The sequence below is a fragment of the Chiloscyllium plagiosum genome, unplaced genomic scaffold, assembly GCF_037043375.1.
Source record: "Chiloscyllium plagiosum isolate Xiang-an unplaced genomic scaffold, Cpla_swu_hap1 HiC_scaffold_8, whole genome shotgun sequence".
Lineage (NCBI taxonomy): Eukaryota > Metazoa > Chordata > Chondrichthyes > Orectolobiformes > Hemiscylliidae > Chiloscyllium > Chiloscyllium plagiosum.
This window is the reverse complement of record NW_028270146.1, coordinates 53,283,500-53,306,744: the sequence shown is the minus strand read 5'-3', so window position 1 is coordinate 53,306,744 and position 23,245 is coordinate 53,283,500. Positions and strand designations below refer to the sequence as shown.

The 23,245-nt window shown below is 38.5% G+C and overlaps 1 protein-coding gene across 3 annotated transcripts in view; it reads left to right on the top strand.

Annotated features, from left to right (window-relative positions):
• Positions 1–23,245, top strand: part of nin (ninein (GSK3B interacting protein)) — a 190,257-nt gene that overhangs the window by 37,652 nt on the left and 129,360 nt on the right. For all 3 annotated transcript variants that reach the window (XR_015757905.1, XM_087989848.1, XM_087989847.1), the window contains exon 3: positions 22,695–22,788. Coding sequence is in view for 2 of the 3 variants with exons in the window: in XM_087989848.1 (XP_087845974.1) it covers positions 22,695–22,788 (94 nt within the window). In the remaining variant the exon portion in view is untranslated. The remainder of the gene's footprint in view (positions 1–22,694; positions 22,789–23,245) is intronic.

The following is a 23,245-nucleotide window of genomic DNA, read 5'->3' as shown; positions in this document are numbered from 1 at the left end:
TGCTGAATATCATTGCTTTAAACCTGTCACATCTGTAATTTTTACCAGCTTTTCTAAAAGGACATCAACTTGAAATGTTAACTCTATTACTGTCTCCACAGATACTGCCTGACTTGCTGAGTATTTCCAGCATTTTCTGATTTGCTTTTCAATTTTCAGCATCCATAGCATTTTGCTTTTGTAATTGAGATGTTGGCTTAACAATGACATTGATTTTATCAATATAAATGAGGTGTCAAGTATATACATTAGCTCATTGTTTATCCGATTCTGTAGTTCAGTGCAGAGAGGATGATTGATTCATCCAGTTGCAGAATGCAACTGGTCAGTTAGTTGGTAATGTCAATTGAATTTGGACAGGATATTTGGATATAGTTGTGTTCTGTGTATATGTTGCATTTTCATGATAAAGTAGTAGTAATAGCAAGCAGTAGAGTAAGGCCTTGATCAGAAAGAGGATTTTCTGTACTTTAAATAAAAAGTTGATTTTACCAGAAATAATTAAAAGTAACAGCCATTTGTTACACTATCCATTGATATCTCTGGATTTCTAAACTCTAATTCTAAACTAATTTCTGAGGATCTTTTATAACTAAACTGTTTCTTTATAAGAGCTTGATAAATATTTGATAAATATAGAATCTTTAGCATGCTGTACTTGATGCTCAACCACGGGAATTTATTGTACCTTCTTACGTTTGGTATGTGTACTTCTCAGTGACTATTGAGTAGAATGTATTGTTGTTCAAAACATACAGGAAAAAAAATGCAATAAAGTTTTTGTCACAGCAGAAAGTAAGTGGATGGCTGCCATCAGATGTAAGGCTCAGTTCTTGGTTACTTAATTGAGAAATAGCAAGATCCATTGACCGATTAACAATTGAACCATTGGGAGGTGGAATCTCAGAACCAGTAGCAACTTGACTGGGTGAAAATGTCATCAACAACTTTAAAGATCTGTTTAACAGGGAGAGCTTTACGGCTCATCAAAATGTATCAGGCATAATACAAATAATTATAAATGTAAACTGCACATTTGATTGCTATATGATGATTTTATTGTGTGAAACATGTATGAAATTAAAATGTATAATCTGAAGCAGTGCTCTTCTCTTTGAAGGTCTAGCTTGCCATTTTGTTCCAGTCTAGCATGTTCTTCACATCTGCACCCATCCCCCCCCCTCCATTAAAAGTAATTCATTATAAAGTTTTCTCCTAGCTTAATTTAGGATTTGACAGATTTACAATTATATTGACTTTCAGGTTCTGCATTTATTCATATACCACATAAACACTATAGCGAAATCACCACATCAGATGGCAACAAAAATACTGGGTTGGGAAATTTGCTTTGACCTTAATTTGTACTAAAAACTTCACTCCTGCGGTTAACATTTGTCTTTGACAATATTTGTTTTTATTTAATGACAAATTAATTGATGCTTTTCCTTTCTTGCTGTATTTATCTTTTTCTTTGTTTCAATTGTCATAAAGATATTGAGACCTGTTCTGGTGTATTTAGATGAGTGCTCACTCATGTTTTGATACCTTTCCAAGTTTGCTATCTCAAACAGATAAGAATAGCAATCAAGATTGCAGTCATCTGATTTCGGTGTCATACTGGTTTTACCAAAGTAGCCAAAAGGTTGCTAGTAACAATTTTTTGAACAATCAAAGCAGAATAGTCAAGGCAGAACGTGTTCTTCTAGTGTATGTTTAGAATGATTTGATTCACTTCTATTGAACAGTTTATGGCTGTCTTATTTGTGCATGATAACAGATTTCTCAGAGGAACTTGAATACATTTTAACTCGATGTACCCAATAATTACATTTTAACACAATGTATTGAACAAAGGAAATATTCCATTTGCCAGACTTGGCTAACATAATATTTCCACTTGATGTGACAGGGTTTTTAAAAAATCAGCATTTTTGTGACTTCTTGAAATTTCATACCATGTTTGATAAAACTTATGATTGATTTTTCAAAAAATTCATTTTTGTTTAGATAATACAGTATAAACAGACAGACTTAGTGAGGCAAACGGGAGGTTTGTTTCATGTATGTTTAGGATGAAAACAGAATATTTCCCTGGAGGTTAAAGTATTTTATGTGCTGTTCCTGTTGGAGTGGCTTGTATGTAACCTGTAGAAGGAATGAATGATCAGGCAACTAACCTTTTAAGGTTACATGTTTTATTCTGCTTCCTTATCCCTGGCAGTACTAACTCTTGTTAGAGTTCCATGAACAGATGTCCCTGGAGCAAAGTCAATAACTTTGATTAATAGTTACCCTGAGTAGGAAATCTCAACCACTGGGATATTCCCAACCTTAAACCAAAGTTCATAATCAGACAAAGTTTAACACTGGACTAAAAGAGGAAGCTTTGGGATGGTGACATAGAAAACTTTGAGGAGAAAGTGAGGTCTGCAGATGCTGGAGATCAAAGTTGAAACTTTATTGCTGGAACAGCACAGCAGGTCAGGCAGCATCCAGGGAACAGGAGATTCGACGTTTCGGGCACATTCCTGAAGAAGGGCCTGTGCCCGAAACATCGAATCTCCTGTTCCCTGGATGCTGCCTGACCTGTTGTGCTGTTCCAGCAATAAAGTTTCAACATAGAAATCTTTGTCAAAGAGGTATAATTAAAGGGTAATAATAAAGGAGGAGAGGGGGTGAAATTTCAATATTGAGACTGATCTCAACTACAGAGTGACTACCAGTGGTGAGGAGTAGGAAGTGGGAGATACACAAAAGGCCAGAATTGGGTGGATGCGAACTTTTCACTTTACTTAGGATCACACAGAAGAAACTGAGATGACGAACAAGACATGGTTGTTTGGGTTTCTTCGAAAATTGAGTGAGAAGGACATTGATTGTTGCTAGCAGGAATCAGAGCTGAGAAAGTTCAGAAGCAGTGTAGTTTAGAAATCAATGGCCCACATCTTCTGATTTGAATTGCAGAAGTTTGCCACTAATTTATGTTGAGATCAAAAGGAATTCCTGGCAGTAGTTGCACATGTTCAGTAGTTGCACGTGAACTTTGAACTTCCAATAGGCCCTTCCATTGCCTCAAATCTGGACCAATAGACATTGGATCCTAAAATTGCCCCAGTTAAAAGTTGGGAGATTTGAACCAATGTGTTCCTGTCATCACTTGAGATGCACCCAGAGTTTGATTTTTGAGAAGTCTTGTAAATAATTTTATTCTTTCCCAATGTTTATAAGTTGCCATCTTATTCAAGATCAGAAATTCAGGAAGATGAAAAATCAAGTTAACAACCTTCTGATCTTTATTCTGGCTTTACCAAAGCAGCCATCAAGTTGCTAGTAACAAAGTTTTAGAGAATTGAAGCAGAATTGTGTCACTTTTGGTAGTATCCCTACCTCTGAGCCAGGAGGTCTGGGTTCAAGTTATACCTGCTCCAGAAGTGTGTAATTACATCTCCTAATGGATAGGTTAGAAAATAAGTTTCTTGACAGGGTAGAACATTTTCTTGTAATGTGTATTTAATTCATATCAATACTTACTACTTAATATGTTTGTTGCAAATATATTTTTTTGAAAGATACTGCTCTCTTTCTGAACAAATCCAACACTACAGAAGATAGAAAAGTTATATTGTACTCGTTTTCACTTCTGTCTGCCTTTCATGATTAAGTTGTTTCAGTACAACAATGTAAATTTGAAATAAAATCATTAATTAGGGAAATAATCAAATGTAAAATGACATCATAAAGGTTCTGATCATCTACGTTAAATAAACAGTGAACACTTCAAATGTTCATGTCGCATCAATCCTTGGTTCAATGCAAGGGTCAAATCTTTCAAGCCACTCGTCACTATGGAGACTTTAGAAACCATAGTAAACAAACGGTTACCTTCACCAGATGTAACTTTGGCATAAAGGTTGATTTCAGTTGTAGCACCTCAAGCACTTGTTTGATTGTCAGTATATTATTTGTTGAAGCGATACCTAGTCTGAGTGGCAAAGAACTAGAATTGTTCAACCTTTTCCATAAAACAAAAACTCTTTGTGTTTACTAACTGATATTAGATAGTAATCTTACATTATTGCTAAGTTATATATAATGTATTGACTCGGTTATGCACAGCTGCAGATGCTGGAATGCCACCAACACAGGGATTCAGTCCAGAGTTAACACTATAAGTACCAGAAAACATTTTGTTCAGAATTTGTATTTTTTTAATACATGACAGAGTTTGTTATTGATTTACTTTGTTTTTGATAAAGTTAAGAAACATAGAAACTAGAAGCATCAGTCGGTCATTTGGCCCTTCAAGCCTGTGTTGCTGTTCAATATGATTAGATTAGATTACTTACAGTGTGGAAACAGGCCCTTCGGCCCAACAAGTCCACACCGACCCGCCGAAGCGTAACCCACCCAGACCCATTCCCCTACGTTTACCCCTTCATCTAACACTACGGGCAATTTAGCATGGCCAATTCACCTAACCTGCACATTTTTGGATTGTGGGAAGAAACCGGAGCACCCGGAGGAAACCCACGCAGACACGGGGAGAATGTGCAAACTCCACACAGTCAGTCGCCTGAGGCGGGAATTGAACCCGGGTCTCTGGCGCTGTGAGGCAGCAGTGCTAACCACTGTGCCACCGTGCTGCCCAAATCTTGGCTAATCCTGTATCTCAATGCCATATTCCAATTTTCTCCCACAATGCTTGATTGTCTTTAAAATCTAAAAATGTATCTAACTCTTTCTTAAGTTTTTTTCTTAACTTATTTATCTTATCTATCTCTTTCTTGAAGAACTTGTGGATTTCTCCATCCTGGCGGGCTGTGCTGACTTTCAAGTTGGTGTGCATTGTATAGGTTCTATCAGCGCTCCGATAATTCATCCAAGCAACTATCCTTCATAAATGAGCTTGAGAATTTAGGAAGCTAGGAAGGAATGGATAGCTGGGACCCTTGTTGTTGCTAAATCTTCCACACTTGAGTGGTGGATGTTTCCCTACTTCAGTCCTGAGTATTTTATGGATTAACTGATAGGGATTGATTTCCATGACATTATTGTCATGTCATGTGAGTACCAAGATGGTAGATGGTGAACAAGATTAAAGCAGAAATCTTAGTTTAACATTTCTTCTGAAAAACAGCACATTCAACAATATAACATTTCCTTATTATTGGCACCAAAATTTCAACCTAGGTCATCTGATAAAGGCTGGAGTGAGGCTTGAATGCAACATGTTTGAACCTTCTGGCTCAGAGATTCATGTGTCACCACCTCATCAAAGCAGCACCTTGACAACGCAGTGTGTTCCAATTACTGCCTCAGCTTGCTCCACTTCCAATATGATTAATTTGCAATTAAACTGAAAAAAAATGCCAAATGTGACATTCTACTTAAATATACTTTGTATCTGTGTTCATTATTGATGTTGTAAGAAAAAAATAATACAATGCAAACCTAAATATAGATTAATGTTATCCCAAAGGCACTGAGTCAAAGCCATAATGCACGTAAGTGAAAGCGACTAAAGGTAATGCTCCCCATCAGTTGTGTGATGCTATCCTCAGCAGTGGAGTATCTAGGATCAAGTTTTCTCCAATCCACCTGATAGAAATGGATCAGTTGAGTAATTAAAAAATGATCAGGTTAGTTACCAATCAGTACTCAGCCCTTCCAATTTGAACTTGAGGGATTCTGTAGGTAGATAAGATGCCTGCCGAAATCAACGAGGTAAAAACAATGACTGCAGATGCTGGAAACCAGATTCTGGATTAGTGGTGCTGGAAGAGCACAGCAATTCAGGCAGCATCCGCGGACAGGCAAAATCGACGTTTCGGGCAAAAGCCCTTCATCAGGAATAAAGGCAGAGAGCCTGAAGCATGGAGAGATAAGCTAGAGGAGGGTGGGGGTGGGGAGAGAGTGGCATAGAGTACAATAGGTAGGTGGGGAAGGAGATGAAGGTGATAGGTCAGGGAAGAGAGGGTGGAGTGGATAGGTGGAAAAGGAGCTGGGCAGGTCGGACAAGTCCGGACAGGTCGAGTTACTGGAGGTTTGAAACTAGGATGAGGTGGGGGAAGGGGAAATGAGGAAACTGTTGAAATCCACATTGATGCCCTGGGGTTGAAGTGTTCCGAGGCGGAAGATGAGGCGTTCTTCCTCCAGGCGTCTGGTGGTGAGGGAGCGGCGGTGGAGGAGGCCCAGCACCTCCATATCCTCGGCAGAGTGGGAGGGGGAGTTGAAATGTTGAGCCACTGGGCGATTTGGTTGATTGATGCGGGTGTCTCTGAGATGTTCCCTAAAGCGCTCTGCTAGGAGGCGTCCAGTCTCCCCAATGTAGAGGAGACAAAACGCCCCTGGTGCTCGCCTTCCACCCTACCAACCTTCGCATAAACCAAATCATTCGCCGACATTTCCGCCACCTCCAAACAGACCCCACCACCAGGGATATATTTCCCTCCCCACCCCTCTCCGCCTTCCACAAAGACCGTTCCCTCCGTGACTACCTGGTCAGGTCCACGCCCTCCTACGACCCACCCTCCCATCCTGGCACTTTCCCCTGCCACCGCAGGAACTGTAAAACCTGTGCCCACACCTCCTCCCTCACCTCCATCCAAGGCCCTAAAGGAGCCTTCCACATCCATCAAAGTTTTACCTGCACATCCACTAATATCATCTATTGTATCCGTTGCTCCCGATGCGGTCTCCTCTACATTGGGGAGACTGGACGCCTCCTAGCAGAGCGCTTTAGGGAACATCTCAGAGACATCCGCATCAATCAACCAAATCGCCCAGTGGCTCAACATTTCAACTCCCCCTCCCACTCTGCCGAGGATATGGAGGTGCTGGGCCTCCTCCACCGCCGCTCCCTCACCACCAGACGCCTGGAGGAAGAACGCCTCATCTTCCGCCTCGGAACACTTCAACCCCAGGGCATCAATGTGGATTTCAACAGTTTCCTCATTTCCCCTTCCCCCACCTCATCCTAGTTTCTAACCTCCAGTAACTCGACCTGTCCGGACTTGTCCGACCTGCCCAGCTCCTTTTCCACCTATCCACTCCACCCTCTCTTCCCTGACCTATCACCTTCATCTCCTTCCCCACCTACCTATTGTACTCTATGCTACTCTCTCCCCACCCCCACCCTCCTCTAGCTTATCTCTCCATGCTTCAGGCTCTCTGCCTTTATTCCTGATGAAGGGCTTTTGCCCGAAACGTCGATTTTGCCTGTCCTCGGATGCTGCCTGAATTGCTGTGCTCTTCCAGCACCACTAATCCAGAGCCTGCCGAAATCAACCTGGAATATCATGAATTTATGCACTTCAGAGACACAAAAAGACTTCAGTTGCTTAAAATTGGAATGGAGCAAGGCAGACATCTTTTGGATTTTGATGTATGACAGCAAATACTGCGAAGGATGAAGAAACCTTCCTTCCCAAGCTTAGGTTTGAAGCAAGATTCATGCTCTAAAACTCCCAAGAAAAGTCATTCGTTCCTTGCACCACATTCCTTTTGATTTTATGAGAACTTCCCACAGCTCCCTCTCAACCACAAAACTACAAACTGTGGGCAGTCAAGAACTGAAGCATTTGTATCCATGTTGTACATCTCTGCCTCTATGAGTCTATGACTATCATATCTTTTTCCATGTTAGCAGCTTCTCTGACCATTGTACTGGCTAGTATGTGAACCCAAAAAATTGAGTCCAAAAAGATGAAATGCACAATATCTTATATTTAGCACTTACCTGCCCCCTTCTGTCTGAAACTTACTTGTAGTTGGAATAAATTTTTTAGCTGTTTGTATTGCAAACACTTGATGTGTTAATCTGAACAATTAATAATCACATTTGCTTTACTTTTGCATGAGAAAGTGCAATGGTATGGCACAAAACCCAGTTCTATCATGTCATTATTGTCAAGATTATTCTATTGTGTTTCTGAGATATTAATATATCCTGTTTATGTTTGTTATCTTTCTGCCTGTAGTAAAGTAGCATGTTTGCTGTGCAATAATTATACTTTAGGGTAACCTCTATTAAAAATGAAAACATGCTAATTTTTGAAGGAAAATATACATTTTCATTTCATGAATTGATGCTTTCCTAGAACAATGCTGGTACTTGTTAACAACTAATCATTTTATTTTTCCTTTGTAGATTTAAGGTCCCTTATTTGGCAGTGCTGCACCTTTTGCAGCCATGCAGATGTCCTTTCCAAATAAAATGTTGTGTATGTTTACATTACCACCCATTATTCATTCCAACACTATACCAAAGCAAGTAAAATCATAATCAATTTCCACTTGTAATAGTTGATAACATACTTTAAATAAACTGCTGGCATTCTTGAATTTGGAGACAGTAGCATTACGATAAACAAAAGGGAACTACTGTGGATGCTGTCAAACCAAAATAAAAATAGAAAATGCTGAAGAAACTCAGTAGGTCTGGCAGCATCTGTGAAGAGAGAAACAAGTTAATGTTTCTAGTCTGGTGACTCTTCTTTGTAACTTTATTCAAGGAAAAGCATTCTACAAACTCACGTTCCAGATGGGTTTGCCAGTTTCCTGAGGCTGCAGTTGCAAAGAAGTCATTGGACTTGAAATGTTAATTATGTTTCTCTCTTAACTGATGTTGCCCAGACCTGTTGAGTTCCACTGTTTGTTTTTTTTCAGCATTTCTTTAAAAATTATTTTATGTTTGACAGCTCTGTTGTTTAAGTTGTGGAAAGTGATATTTGTTTGTTAGCTCTGTATTTAATATAATTAAGGAGATAGTGACAACTGCAGATGCTGGAGAGTCCGAGTGGGGATAAAACATGAACTGGAAAAAGCACAGCAGCTCAAGCAGCATCAGAGGAGAAGGCGAGTCGATGTTTCAGGTCGGAACCTTTCATCAGGACAGATAAAAGATTCTGACCTGAAACATCGACTCTCCTTCTCCTCTGATGCTGCTTGACCTGCTGTGCTTTTTTTCAGCTCAACCTTTATCCACACCCATCCCCCCCTTTACAATAATTAAATCAACCAATCTATATTTAGAACAAAACTAGACTCCCATCTTTTGTGAACTTACAACAGGGGTTGTCTCACATAAAAAGGAGGATTTTCATGGGAGTAGATTGCTTCCACGTTAATATCTCTCGATCAAATATAGCATTGCCAAAATCAGAACTAAGTTCCATTATTACACCATCTCAGTGAAAGGAAATTTAAAAATCGAAAAGAACATACTGAAGCAGCACAGTAGTGTAGCAACTTGAGCAAAAGCAAGAAGAGTGGGAGCAGAGGTAGGCCTTCAGCCCAGCATGTCTGCTACACCTTTCAACCAAATCATGGCTGCTCTGATAAACCTCAACTCCATTTTCTTGTCTTTTCCCTGTAATGCTTGATTCCCTTATTAATGCTAGCTTTTGTGATTCATGGACAAGGACTCCTAAATCCGTCTGTTCTGTAGCTTCCTGCAGTCTTTCTCTATTCAAATACATCTACTCACTTAATAATAGCTTTTCACTGACTAAAGTCCATGTAATGAATAGTAGTAAAGAAATAAAGTTAGGGGCTCCTTATCTGAGTACGAAAGCATTCACAGTGAGAAATATGAACTAATGAAAAAGAGAAACATTCGGCAGTCAGTTGGCAATCTCAGATTAAAAGACTTGTTAGAAAAAAAAGTGGTCATAATATAACTGAAGTTTGAAACCAACATACTCCCAACCAAAAATATAATCTTAAATTATGTATGTGTGAAGGCAAACTGGCTACAGTTAATTGGGTAAATTGACTATGTGATATAGTGGTAAATAAGCATTGCGAAACTTTTTTAAAGAAGCAATTCAAAATGCATTCCATTTAAAAAATGTAACATTCATCAAGAAAATTGATCCATGGCTTACTGAGGATTTAAATGATTGAATTAGATTAAAAGAAGAGGCTAATAATATGTTAAAGGTTGTAACCCTGAGAACTGGGTTTGTTTTAGAAACCAGCAAACAGCCTCCAGAAAAAAAGATAAAAAGTGAACAAATAGAATGAGAATGTAAGAACCTTTGTAAAATATATAAAATATGTAAAAGGGAGAATAACTAAAGTAAGTATTCATCTCTTAGAAGCAGAGAGAGGAGAGATTTTGATGCAGAATGTCAGAGGCATTTAACAAATATTTTTGCCTGTATTTACATTAGAAGCCATGATGAGGAGGTGGCCAGTGTTGGACTAGAGTGGGCAAAGTTAAAACTCACACTACACCAGGTTATAGTCCAACACGTTTATTTGGAAATACTAGCTTTCAGAGTGCTGCTGCTTCATCAGGTAGCTCGTCACCCAGCTACTTGACGAAGGAGCAGCGCTAGTACTTCCAAATAAACTCACTGGACTATAACCTGGTATTGTGTGATTTTTAACTTTACAGTAGAAGGCAAATTACATATCAAAATATGGTAACCAGCTTATTCTTAACAATGGGGAACTTAAGGTAATTAATATCAATGGAGGTAATAATATTGGGGAGAGTTAAGGGGCGAAAATTTCACAAATCATCAGGAACTGATTGTTTATATTTTAGGGGTCTGAAAGAGGCAGCTGCAGAGGTAATGGATGTGCTGGTTTAAAAGAAATCTAGAATCATTTCAGCAGAGGGAAGTTGGCAAAGCAATTCTGCCACTCAGGAAAGTATGAAAAGAGAAAACCAAAACTACAGAGAAATTAGTCTGATATTAATTGAGAAAATGCTGAAATTAAGGAAATCTTAATGATATCCTTTCAAAATCCTGGAGTCAGGAGTAATGTAATAGCATGCTAGGGGGTTGATTAATGGACAGGAAGCAGATGGGAAGGACAAATGGAAGATTTTAACTTCATGGGCAATTGGTAATGAGGTACTGTAAGGATTATGGATTAGAATTGGAGAAGTCTGAGGAGTCATAGTGGAGCTGAAGTGTTAACTCTGTTTCTCTCTCCATAGATGCTGTCTGACCTGCTGAGATTTCCAGCATCCAAAGTATTTTGCTCTTATTGCTAGGACCTGAGTTATTTAAAATCAATGTTCATGACATAGTTGAAGATACCAAGAGTAATATATATAAATTAGCGCATGATACAGAGCTAGATGTGAATGCAATCTGTAAGCAAGACAGACAGAGGCTGTAAGGAGATATACAGGGAGATCCCGATATGTGCGGAATCATTTTCCATGGTTCCAATTACCCGCGGTTTACCGCAGCCCGAACGTATTATCGAGAACCTTCCGGAACGAGGGACCGGGGGTTACCAGGAAGGTAAATTTCCCATTTAAATGAATGGGTTAGCTCCTATTCACGGTTTTGGGCTTCAGCGGTACATCATGGAATGTATCCCCCACGGCTACTGGGGACTACTTAAATAGGTTCAGTGCATAGCATTGATATAGCAGATGGAATATGATATAGGGAAGTGTGAGGTTATTCACTGTGTTAGTAAGAATAGCAAAACAGAATATTTTTTAAAGGTGTGAAACTTTTGTGTCTTGATGTTCAGAGGGACTTGTGTGTTATCATACGAGGAACAGAAAAGGTTAGCATGCAGGCATTGCAAGCAATTAGGATAGCAAATAGTGTATTGGCCTTTATTGTAATGAGATTGGAGTACGTCGATGTATTGCTACATTTGTGTGAGAGTTTGGTGTGGAGTATTGATATTTAACGAATGAGATACTCACATTGGAGGAAGTGTAGCTGAGGTTCACTGCATTGGTTCTTGTGATGAAAGGGTTGTCTGATGATGAGAGGTTGAATAACTTGGATCGATACTTTTTTAGAAGAATGACAGGTAACCTCATTGTAAAATTCTGAAGGATCTTGACAGTGTAGACAGTGCAAAGTTGTTTCCCCTTGCTGTTGAATCTGGAACATGGGGCACAGTCTTTCGATAAAGAATCAGTTCATTTAGGTTGATGATGAGAATAAATTTATTCCCTCAGAATTCACTAAAATAGACAGTTATGAATGGGAATCAAGGCATATGGGAAGTGGGCAGACAGGTTCATTAAAGCCTATGGTCAGCTTTGATCAGATTGAATAGGGTCAGCAAGCTTGAAGACGTAGTCTATGTCACTACTGTGACATTTTTACTTACCCACATTAGCCATCTTATATACTTTAAGCAAAATAATAGTTATTCACAGGTATTATGCCAAATTAAAATGTTTTGAGCTGTAGGGCTGATGCCCACAGGTAATTCACGAGAAATGCAAGATTGCCTAATACTTTTCATACGGTACCATTGTGCTCAGAAGTTTTTGAATTGAGACCTTTTTCTTTGGTTTTGTTTGCATACACCAAAATTCAAAATACCTGTCCCTTAAACTGTGCCATTCATTTTTATAGTTGTTTTTATATGGTACCAGGATCTGTTTTGGTAGCATTGGCTGATAGAAACACATAAGAGGTCACAACACAAACTTGGCATTCAGTCCAACCAGGAATCATGCTAGCATTTACTTTTCAGGCACATAAATGATTTTAATCACATGAACTCAACATGTGGACAAGTGTGAGGTGATACACTTTCGCTGGAGTAATCGGAATGCAAAGTACTGGGCTAATGGTAGGATTCTTGGGAGTGCAGATGAGCAGAGAGATCCCGGTGTCCATGTACACAGCTCCCTGAAAGTTGCCACCCAGATTGACAGGGTTGTTAAGAAGGCATACAGTGATTTGGCCTTTATTAATAGAGGGATTGAGTTCCGGAACCAGGAGGTTATGATGCAGCTGTACAAAGCTCTGGTACGGTCACACTTGGAGTATTGTGTACAGTTCTGGTCACCGCATTATAAGAAGGATGTGGAAGCTTTGGAAAGGGTGCAGAGGAGATTTACTAGGATGTTGCCTGGTATGGAAGGAATGTCTTACGAGGAAAGGCTGAGGGCCTTGAGGCTGTTCTCGTTAGAGAGAAGAAAGTTGAGAGGTGACTTAATAGAGACATACAAGATAATCAGAGAGTTAGATAGGGTGGACAGGGAGAGCCTTTTTTCAAGTATGGGGACGGCAAACAAGAGGAGACACAACTTTAAAGTGAGGGGAGATAGGTATAAGACAGATGTCAGAGGTAGTTTCTTTACTCAGAGAGTAGTAAGGGTATGGAATGCTTTGCCTGCATCAGTAGTAGATTCGCCAAGTTTAAGTGCATTTAAGTCATCATTGGACAGGCCAATGGACGTCCATGGTAAAAACAATGACTGCAGATGCTGGAAACCAGATTCTGGATTAGTGGTGCTGGAAGAGCACAGCAGTTCAGGCAGCATCCAAGGAGCTTCGAAATTGATGTTTCGACATGGAATAGTGTAGGTGGGATGGGCTTCAGATTAGTATGACATCGAGGGCCGAAGGGCCTGTACTGCACTGTAATGTTCTATGTTTCCGTTTTGCATCAACACCTTTTCCTGCATCTACTTTTGCAATCTAATTGTGAATGTTGATATAGCTTCTGCCTTAGCTAGTAACTATGAAAATTAATTTCTCAGCCTCACAACACTCTCCATCTATTTTTCTCAGCAAGCAGGAAATCCTAGCATTGCTAAGGCTAGTGGGCAGAAAGACCTACTGAGTTCACTTAGTCCTCTGAACAGTTAGTCTGACTGAATCTGTAAGTTTACTACTAGATTGCAGCTAGCTAAATGATTTGCACAGCTTATGATTTCACTACAAAAGAATCTAAAACCTTGCTTATATTATTTTGTACCATTCGTGGAGAGGGATTGGTTGTATTCTTACATGGAAGAAAATCTGGAATATGACTAACCATTAACCAAGGAATGAATCTCAGTTAATTTGTCCCAAGATACACATTTTAAATATTTTTAATCAGCCTGTTCAGATATATTATGACACAACTCTGGAACAGGTGGGACTTGAGCACACCTGAGGTAGGGACATTATGCATCATAAAAGCCCTCAAATATAATAACACACTGGCTAAGCTCCCAGGAAATCATATCAATATTTTCTGATTAGATTAGATTCCCTACAATGTGGAAACAAGCCCTTCGGCCCAACTTAGTCCACACTGACCGTCTGAAGAGTAACCCACCCAGACCCATTTCCCTCTGACAATGCACCTAACATTATGGGCAATTTAGCATGGCCAATTCACCTAACCTGCACATCTTTGGATTAACCTGTTCAGAGATGTTATTACACACCTCTGAAGCAGGTCGGAAATGAACCCAGGGTCCTGGCTCAAAGGTAGGGACACTACCACTGTGCCAGAAGATTCCCAAGATGCTCATCTTACACTGACATCTAAAGGCACTTCTAGGTTCCTAATCATGGAAGTCTAACTGCAGGCAAATATTGAAGTTTACCTGCTATCGGCTGCAATATAAATATTTTCTTGGGCTTTGGGAATTGCACTTGATTGACTGTCAAGAAGCAAAAGAGTGAAAACATATTTTCTTACTTTCAGCAATGACAAAGTTAGTTCATGTTTCAAATGCAGCAGAAATAGGAAAGAATGGAACACATAATTATCAATTTCACTGTGATCATCACTTCCCCCAGGAGTTCATGATAAATGATAACACATCTCAAATATGACGGAGTACAAATTGTTGAAATCCTTAAAGTAAACCTTACTCCTTTAATTTTACGTATACTTGCTGAACAGTAAAACTCTTAATAGGGTTGTATCACTGCATAAATTAAACTTTTAACTTTTATTACAGTTACACTGATTATAGTGGCATCTTTCGTATCCTTTTCTGTCACTTTACATCTCTTACTTGTGTCCTGGAGAATTAATTTAATGTACAATTAGAATTTAATATGGTATATAGAGACTTTGTAAACATATTAATCTTTGCCAAGCAAGATGCTTCTATTAAAGTATGTGTATAAATCCACTTGTTTTAAGTGATGCACAAGATTGATTGCGCTGTCCTTTCTGTAATTGCAAAATGTTGGTGTGAATGGAGTTGGATATTGGTTGTGATAAATGTCACTGACATTTCACTAATGTATACAAATTGAGGGCAGTCATAAACTAGAATTGCAGTAAATGCTTAGTGGAAATTAGCGTTGTTTATCAAGTTAATATTCTTAAAAAAAAACCTCTCTGTATATTTTTTGTCTCTTCCATCTCCTATCTATATGCTTATTTGCATTCCATATGTAGATAAACAAACAGGAGATGAGAGAGACAGATTAATATATGTTATATCTACAAATGGTTTTGTGCATGGGAGGGGGTGGAAAGCAAAGTTTAAAATATGAATTTTCTGGTAAGTCACATATTCCATATGGCTGTTTTGAATTGATTGTATTTATTTTCTGTGTATGATTTAGAATTATATGAACCCTATAACAGGTCATACAATCCTATATCTGGAGAACGCTGTTTTTTATTAATTTAATTTCTAAAGTTACAAACTTTAGAAATCTGTTGTTCCCAATTTTACTTACTTCTGATATTGTCCATTTCCATGTAAATTTTATTTGTGAGATATATCTGTACACAGCAAATACGGACCTCTTGATTGTTAGTCAATCTGAGGTTTCTAACATTAATCAGAAGATCTAAGTTCACTGAGTTATTTCATTTGAGGAATGTTTGTTCCAACAAATTCAGAACAAAAGTCTTTTTTATTGTAAAAAAGAGAAATATGTAAAATAAATGCGGAACAAATTTTCCTCAGTTGGTTGGAATCATGCTGATCACTGCAGTGTTTTAGAGGACTGGATTTTAGTTGGAGGCTGACAGATTCTGTTTGAATTCTTTTTGTAGATTACAAGGTGCTCAACTATCATTGGCAGAGTTGTGATAAATCAGAGGGGACAGCTGCTGCCACAGACAGAGAAAATACTATCCCAACCCCCATTAACAGCTGGCCTGCTGGAAAAGAGAATAACATAAAAGGAATCAGAAGCCTGGTGAAAATTGTATTATTCGAAAGAGGCTTCATTGTTCCTTAAACCTGTTCCTTTATTCATACAGATCAAACTGTATCCCTGATGAAAGTGTCTTCTTACACTATTCTTCAAGGTAGCAGAGCAAAATATAGCAATAGTATTCTGCATTTTACGTTTAAAGAACCCTTATAAAGTTTACACTTCATGATTAAAATTCCTGGCACTAATAAGGCCAAAACCTATTCCATAGTAAATTCACTTAGCTTAACTTAAATGTTTTCTCTTTAATTTCAGCATGGACTCCTTGATGTACAATTCTAAATTTCTCCCCTTTTCTATTATTCTTTCCCTAGGATACAATCATACAGGTATTCTCACACGTTCAAAACAAAAATGTCAATTCTTCTAAATGTGAGCCTAAATTGGAGCTGTTTGATAATAGGATTGTGCATCACATTTGGTACTTATCTAGTGTTGATGCATTTTGCAGTCTACCCAGCAGTCAGGAGCCTGTGATGTCATTCCACTCCCTTTTCCTGAGTGCAAAATAAAACCCCATAGCTCTTTTAGTTCCAATGAGCCATTATGATATGTTTATTTGTGTTAATTTCAAACTTTGTTGCCTTTTACCAACTATAAAATTTATTCTGTAAATTTTGGTTGCTCAAACTCATATAAGTGTTCTCAAAGTAGAACCAAAAAAATTCCTAATTTAAATTTCTGTTCACCTCTACTCAGCCAGTTCCATTCAGATCTATGAGGTAATGTACTTGAGTTTATTTAGAAATGTTGCTCATGAAATTGCTCATAGTTGAGAAAGAAGCCATCTGTCACTGTGCAGCTGCCTGCTTCAGACTCACGTTTTGGTGATACGGCCACTCAGTGAATATATTACACAGTGAATACACAGAATTACACACTGGAAAGCCCAGGAGATGGTCTGATTTTGTCCAACAATAGGTATTCCTTTTCAATAAATAGAAATACACAGTGGGAGTGTTTCCCCTTGTTTTGAAGGCAGGGCATATGGCTGAAGTATTTTCTTTTCCCTGGTCATGCAACATCTGTTGTCGTCTCTGAAGAAGATTGGATCAGTGATTTGATGTCATAGGCTGTGCCCTGTTGGTTGACCTTGTTAGTGGTCTGTAACCTAGATTAAAAGCTGAGGCTTTGCTTTACTGAACTGTTAAATGGTTTAAGGAAGTCCTAATGCTTGATAATAAAATGTTGTATTCATTGCATTCTGAGGAGGTGGTGCAAAATATTGGGTCTCCAATGAAAGGCAGTTTGCAGTCTAAAAATAACCAAGTCTTGTCAAATGACAGAGGGATCCAGTGATGTTCTTTCGCTTCAAATACTGCTCACAACTTTAAGCAGATAATTACTCAGTAATCAAAATATGCAGGTGATTACTGTATTTCAGTTCCTTTAAACATCATATGAAGATGTAAACCTTTTGGTTCAGTCTGTGTTTAGTATCTTACACGGCACACAACTGACACGATTCTGATCAAACTCCAGTTTTTTCATTAATTTGTCAGGTTCCTGTTATCGCGACAAAGCAGCTGCACATGTTATGTTTTAAAGAAGCTGAAATGATAGTGAACGGCCCTCCATAGTATTCAGGACAGTTTTGCTGTGTCTGGTCATTATTCGTGTCAGACTGTTTCTATTCTTGTGCAAAATAGACTGTTGTACCCAATGTTTAAAAGCAAGTGACCAAAATATTACTATCCTCTGAGTCAAAATTTGGAAACTATATCCATGCATACCTATCTAATGTAAATTCCTCCTCACAAACACAATGTAATTTTTATTTGTTAAAAATGAAAGAACTGTGGAAATGAAAAAACTGAAATTGCTGGAAAAGCTCAATAGGTCTGGCAGCATCTATGGAAAGAAAGCATAGTTAAAGTTTCAGGTCCAGTGACTTCTTCAAAACTTTGTATTATTGAAGTTGAGCAGTATTTTTGTAAAATCCTTTTGCACAGTAATCAGCAATGATTTCTCTGATGATTCTTCAGCAGTTTCACCTCCAGTATGTGGTGGAGGGTTTTTGCTCTGAGAAAAATGAAAGGTGAATTTCTAAACAGGTCATTTGCAAGTGGTAGCTGCATTGCACCTAGCCTTTACTGTGTCCTATGCTTTTTTAGGACATAGAGTTGCAAATTGAATTCAGAAAATCAAACGCATGTCATTGCCGTCTTGATCCACTGAGAACGGAATAGTAATTTGATCCACATTGCAGCAATGTTCAAATAAAACATGTATTTCATGGAACTGCCTTCTAGATCATTAGCTTAGTTTAGAAACATAGAAAATAAGCGCAGGAGTCGTTCCATTCCCAGGAATCAGTCTAATAAACCTGTGTTGCAATCCCTTAATAGCCGGACCATGTTTCCTTGGGTAAGGAACCAACACTGCATACAGTATTCTAGGTATGGTCTTACGAAGTCCCTGTACAATTGCAGCAAAACATCCCTGCTCCTGTTACTTGAATCCCATCATTACTTTTAAAAAGGAGCTAGAGAGAAAACAAAGAATTACAGGAAAGTTAGCCTGACCTCACCATTTGGCTTCTTTACTGCCTGTTGCACCTGCATGCTGACTTTCAGCAACTGGTATACAAGGACTGCATGTCATATAATACCGCCATCTTTCCCAATCTATCTCAGGCTGTATCTCCACCTTTCTCAATTTATCACTATTCAGATAATAAACTGCCTTCCTGTTTTTTTCACTACAAGGTGGATAATTACACATTTTTTCTACATTGTACTTTATCTGCCATCCATTTGCCTACTCGGCCAAAGTGTCCAAATTACACTGAAGCTTTTCTGCATCTTCTCACAGTGCATTGTTCCACCCAATTTTGTGTTGTATGCAAATGTGGAGATATTACAATTAGTTCTGTCATCTAGGTCATCAATATCTCTTGAAATAGCTGGTCTAAGCACTGATGCTTAGACCCAACAAGTCACATCCTGCTTTTTAGAAAAAGACCATTTATTCCTACTCTTTGTTTCCTGTCTGCCAGCCAGTTCACTATTCATCACAATAAGCAACCCCTGGTCCCATGCACTTTAATTTTGTATGTTAATCCGTTATCAGAAACCTTATTGAAAGTCTTCAAGAAGTCCAATAAGCCTAATCCACTGGCTCCCCCCAATTAACTCTTTTATTTGCACCTTTGAACAATTCCGTAGATTTGTCTAGCACGATTTCACTTTTGTAAATCTATACTGACTCTGTCCAATCCTGTCATGGTTTTCCAAGTAGTCTGCTGTTAAATATTTTATAATAGTCTCTAGCATTTTCCCCAATATTGAGGTCAGGCTAACCAGTTTATAATTCTGTTTTCTCTCTAGCTCACTTTTTAAATAGTGAGGCTATGTTAGACACCTTTGATTCATAGGAATGTTCCAGATTCTGTAGAATCTTTAAGGATGACCACTAATGCATCCACTATTTCCAGAGCCATTTGCTTTTAATATAGATCAACAATTAAGTAACTAATTAATTAATTAATGGTGGCATAATGGTAATGTTACTTAGCTTTTAATCCAGAGATCGGGTTATTGTTATGGGGTAAAAGTAGCTTAATTGTGACCATATAACCACTGTCAATTTTGGTGATAACCCATCTGTTTCAGGGATGTCCTTTAGGAAGGAAATCTGCTGTCCCTACCTTGCCTGGCCTCATATGACTCCAGACCCCAAAACTCAGGGCATGGTTAGGAACATGGGACTGGAATATCATAGCAATTACAGAAATGTGGCTCAGGGATGGACAGGATTGGCGGCTTAATGTTCCAGGATACAAATGCTACAGGAAGGACAGAGAGGGAGGCAAGAGAGGAGGGAGAATGACGTTTTTGATAAGGGATAGCATTACAGTTGTACATAGGGAGGATATTCCCAGAAATAATCCAAAGAAGTTATTTGGGTGGAACAGAGAAATAAGAAAGGGATGATCACTTTATTGGGATTGTATTATAGACCCCCTAATAGTCAGAGGGAAATTGAGAAACAAGTTTGTAAGGAGATCTCAGTTATCTGTAAGAATAATAGGGTGGTTATGGTCGGGGATTTTAACTTTCCAAACGTAGACTGGGACTGCCATTGTGTTAAGGGTTCAGATGAAGAGGATTTTGTTAAGTGTGTACAATATAGTTTTCTGATTCATATGTGGATGCATCTAATAGAGAAGGTGACCTACTCTTGGGAAATAAGGCATAGCAGATGACAGAGGTGTCAGTGGGGAAGTACTTTGGGGCCAACGGCCATAATTCTATTAGTTTTAAAATAGGATAAAATGGAAAGGACAGACCAGATCTAAAAGTTGAAGTTCTAAATTGGAGAAAGGCCAATTTTGACGGTATTAGGCAAGAACTTTAAAAAGCTGACTGGGCGCAGATGTTCGCAGGTAAAGGGATGGCTGGAAAATGGGAAGCCTTCAGAAATGAGATAATGAGAATCCAGAGAAAGTATATTCCTGTTAGGGTGAAAGGAAAGGCTGGTAGATATAGGGAATGCTGGAAGACGAAAGAAATTGAGGGTTTGGTTAAGAAAAAGAAGGAAGCATATGTCAGGTGTAGACAGGATAGAATGAGTGAATCCTTAGAAGAGTATAAAGGCGGTAAGAGTATGCTTAAGAGAGAAATCAGGAGGGCAAAAAGGGGACATGAGATAGCTTTGGCAAATAGAATTAAGGAGAATCCAAAGTGTTTTTACAAATACATTAAGGACAAAAGGGTAAGTAGGGAGAGAATAGGGCTCCTCAAAAATCAGCAAGGCGGCCTTTGTGTGGAGCTGCATGGGAGACTGGTGAGCAAGGTTAGATTTCACTGAATACAGGGAGAACCTGCCATTTGGACACAGAACTCGCTCAAAAGTAGAAGATAGAGGGTGGTGGTGGAAGGTTATTCTTCAGACTGGAGGCCTGTGACCATTACTTTTCATCATTTATATAAATGATTTAGATGTGAGCATACAAGGTATAGTTAATAAATTTGTTGCTGACACCAAAATTGGAGGTGTAGTGGACAGTGAAGAAGATTACCACAGATTACAACGAGATCTTGATCAGATGGGCCAATGGGCTGAGAAGTGGCAGATGGAGTTTAATTTAGATAAATGCGAAGTGCTGCATTTTGGGAAAGCAAATCATAGCAGGACTTATACACTTAATGGTAAGGTCCTGGGGAGTTTTGCTGAACAAAGAGACCTTGGTGTGCAGGTTCATAGCTCCTTGAAAGTGGAATCGCCATTAGAAAGGATAGTGAAGAAGGCATTTGGTATGCTTTCCTTTATTGGTCAGAGTATTGAGTACAGGAGTTGGGAGCTCATGTTGTGGCTGTACAGGACATTGGTTAGGCCACTTTTGGAATATTTTATGCATTTCTGGTCTCCTTCCTATCAGAAAGATGTTGTGAAACTTGAAAGGATTCAGAAAAGATTTGCAAGAATGTTTCCAGGGTTGGAGGATTTGAGCTACAGGGAGAAGTTGAATAGGGTAGGGCTGTTTTCCCTGGAGCGTCAGAGGCTGATGGGTGACCTTATCGAGGTTTATAAAATCATGAGGGGCATGGATAGGATAAATAGACAAAGTCTTTTCCCCGGAATGGGGGAGTCCTGAACTAGAGGTCATAGGTTTAGGGTGAGAGGGGAAAGATATAAAAGAAACCTAAGAGGCAACTTTTTCAATCAGAGGGTAGTACGTATATGGAATGAGCTGCCAGAGGAAGTGGTGGAGGCTGGTACAATTGCAACATTTAAAAGACATCTGGATGGGTATATGAATAGGAAGGTTTGGAGTGATATGGGCCAGGTGCTGGCAGGTGGGACTAGATTGGGTTAGGATATCTGGTTGGTATGGCCGAATTGGTACAGCTGTTTCCATGCTGTACATCTCTATGACTCTAATATATTTGACTTCTAACTGCCATCTGTGCAATTAGGGATGGTTAACAAATGCTTGCCTAGACAGCAACACCCTCAACTCATGAACAAATTTTTAATAAAGATTAATTTATTTCAGTACAAGGGATTCTTGCAATCATTGGGTTATTTCCCAGTCCTCAAATACTTCTACACAAGCTTTAGGACATTGGCATAATTTGAGACCAAAGTATTGTCTTTTTAACAGTAATGCTATACTCTTTTATAAAGACTTGATCTCGATTTAATGGTACTTTGAGCCTTTCTTTCTGGTTACTAATTTCTAGATATCTGCTAGGCATCATTCAATATTAAGTTATGGGCCATCCAACCTGCTAAGTTTGGTCTGTATTTTAGCCACTATGAATATATAATGTAAAGCATCAATTTAATTCTGATCAATTTATTTTTTTCACTGTAACAAAAGACAATAAAGTTTCTAAAGAAACTCTGCTGACTGGATACATCTCATTTTTCTCACAAGTGTTTTGGGTACTGTGGTGTTGTTTTGAAATGTAAGATTAATAAGTAGTGGAAATGTAGAGATATTAAATGCATGGTGGTAAGATGAAAAGTAAAACAAATGTTTTGAGGACCTTTGCAAAATAGAAATGTTGCCATATTTACTCACCTTTCTGTGTGCGCGCATGAGCAAATGCACACACACATCCTTATTGCCAAAATTAAATCTTGTAGAATATTTAACTTCAAAGACAATTTTATAGTCAATTTAGATATCAGAGAAGTGGGCAAGAGTTTGAATGTGTCAGTTTTGCATATCACCACTTTGTAACATTCTCAGATCTATACTTTACAAATATTTGTAGTTGGGTTTTGCTTTTAATTTATCAATTTGACACTTTGCTATATTTTTTGCAGGTACATTTTGAACAGTTTAAAGAAGCATTAATTTTTACCTTGTCGACTACTATTGAAGGGAATTTCTCAGGAGATGATGGTTATCAAACACTAGGTAAGTGGAAGAAAGAGTCTGTAACTTTAGAGATATACAATACATCTTAGTATGATGCATACAAATTTTCATGTGCAGTGAAATCATGGGTTGTAATCTTTCATATGAATGATTTAAGTGCAATTTGTAACTACATTGCCTTCAAAATGTCAGATATTATGAACAAAATATATTTTTCAGTTGCACAGTATGACTATTAGATGTTTTAATGTTCTCTCTTGGCAAGTGTTTTTTTACCCTGAAGGCATAATTGTAAAAATTGTGGCAGTTTTTTTAATGAAATGGCTGTTACAGGGCCTGCACTTAGGTTGTATGAAGGAATGCTCAGCCTGGATTGTAATGCTTGTATAATTTATGGTCACATTCTGATTGAAAGTAGACCTCCTTATCGTAAAGATATCCCTTCACTATAGCCAGACAACTGTAGAGAAAAATGAGCTAAGCAGTGATGCTTTTG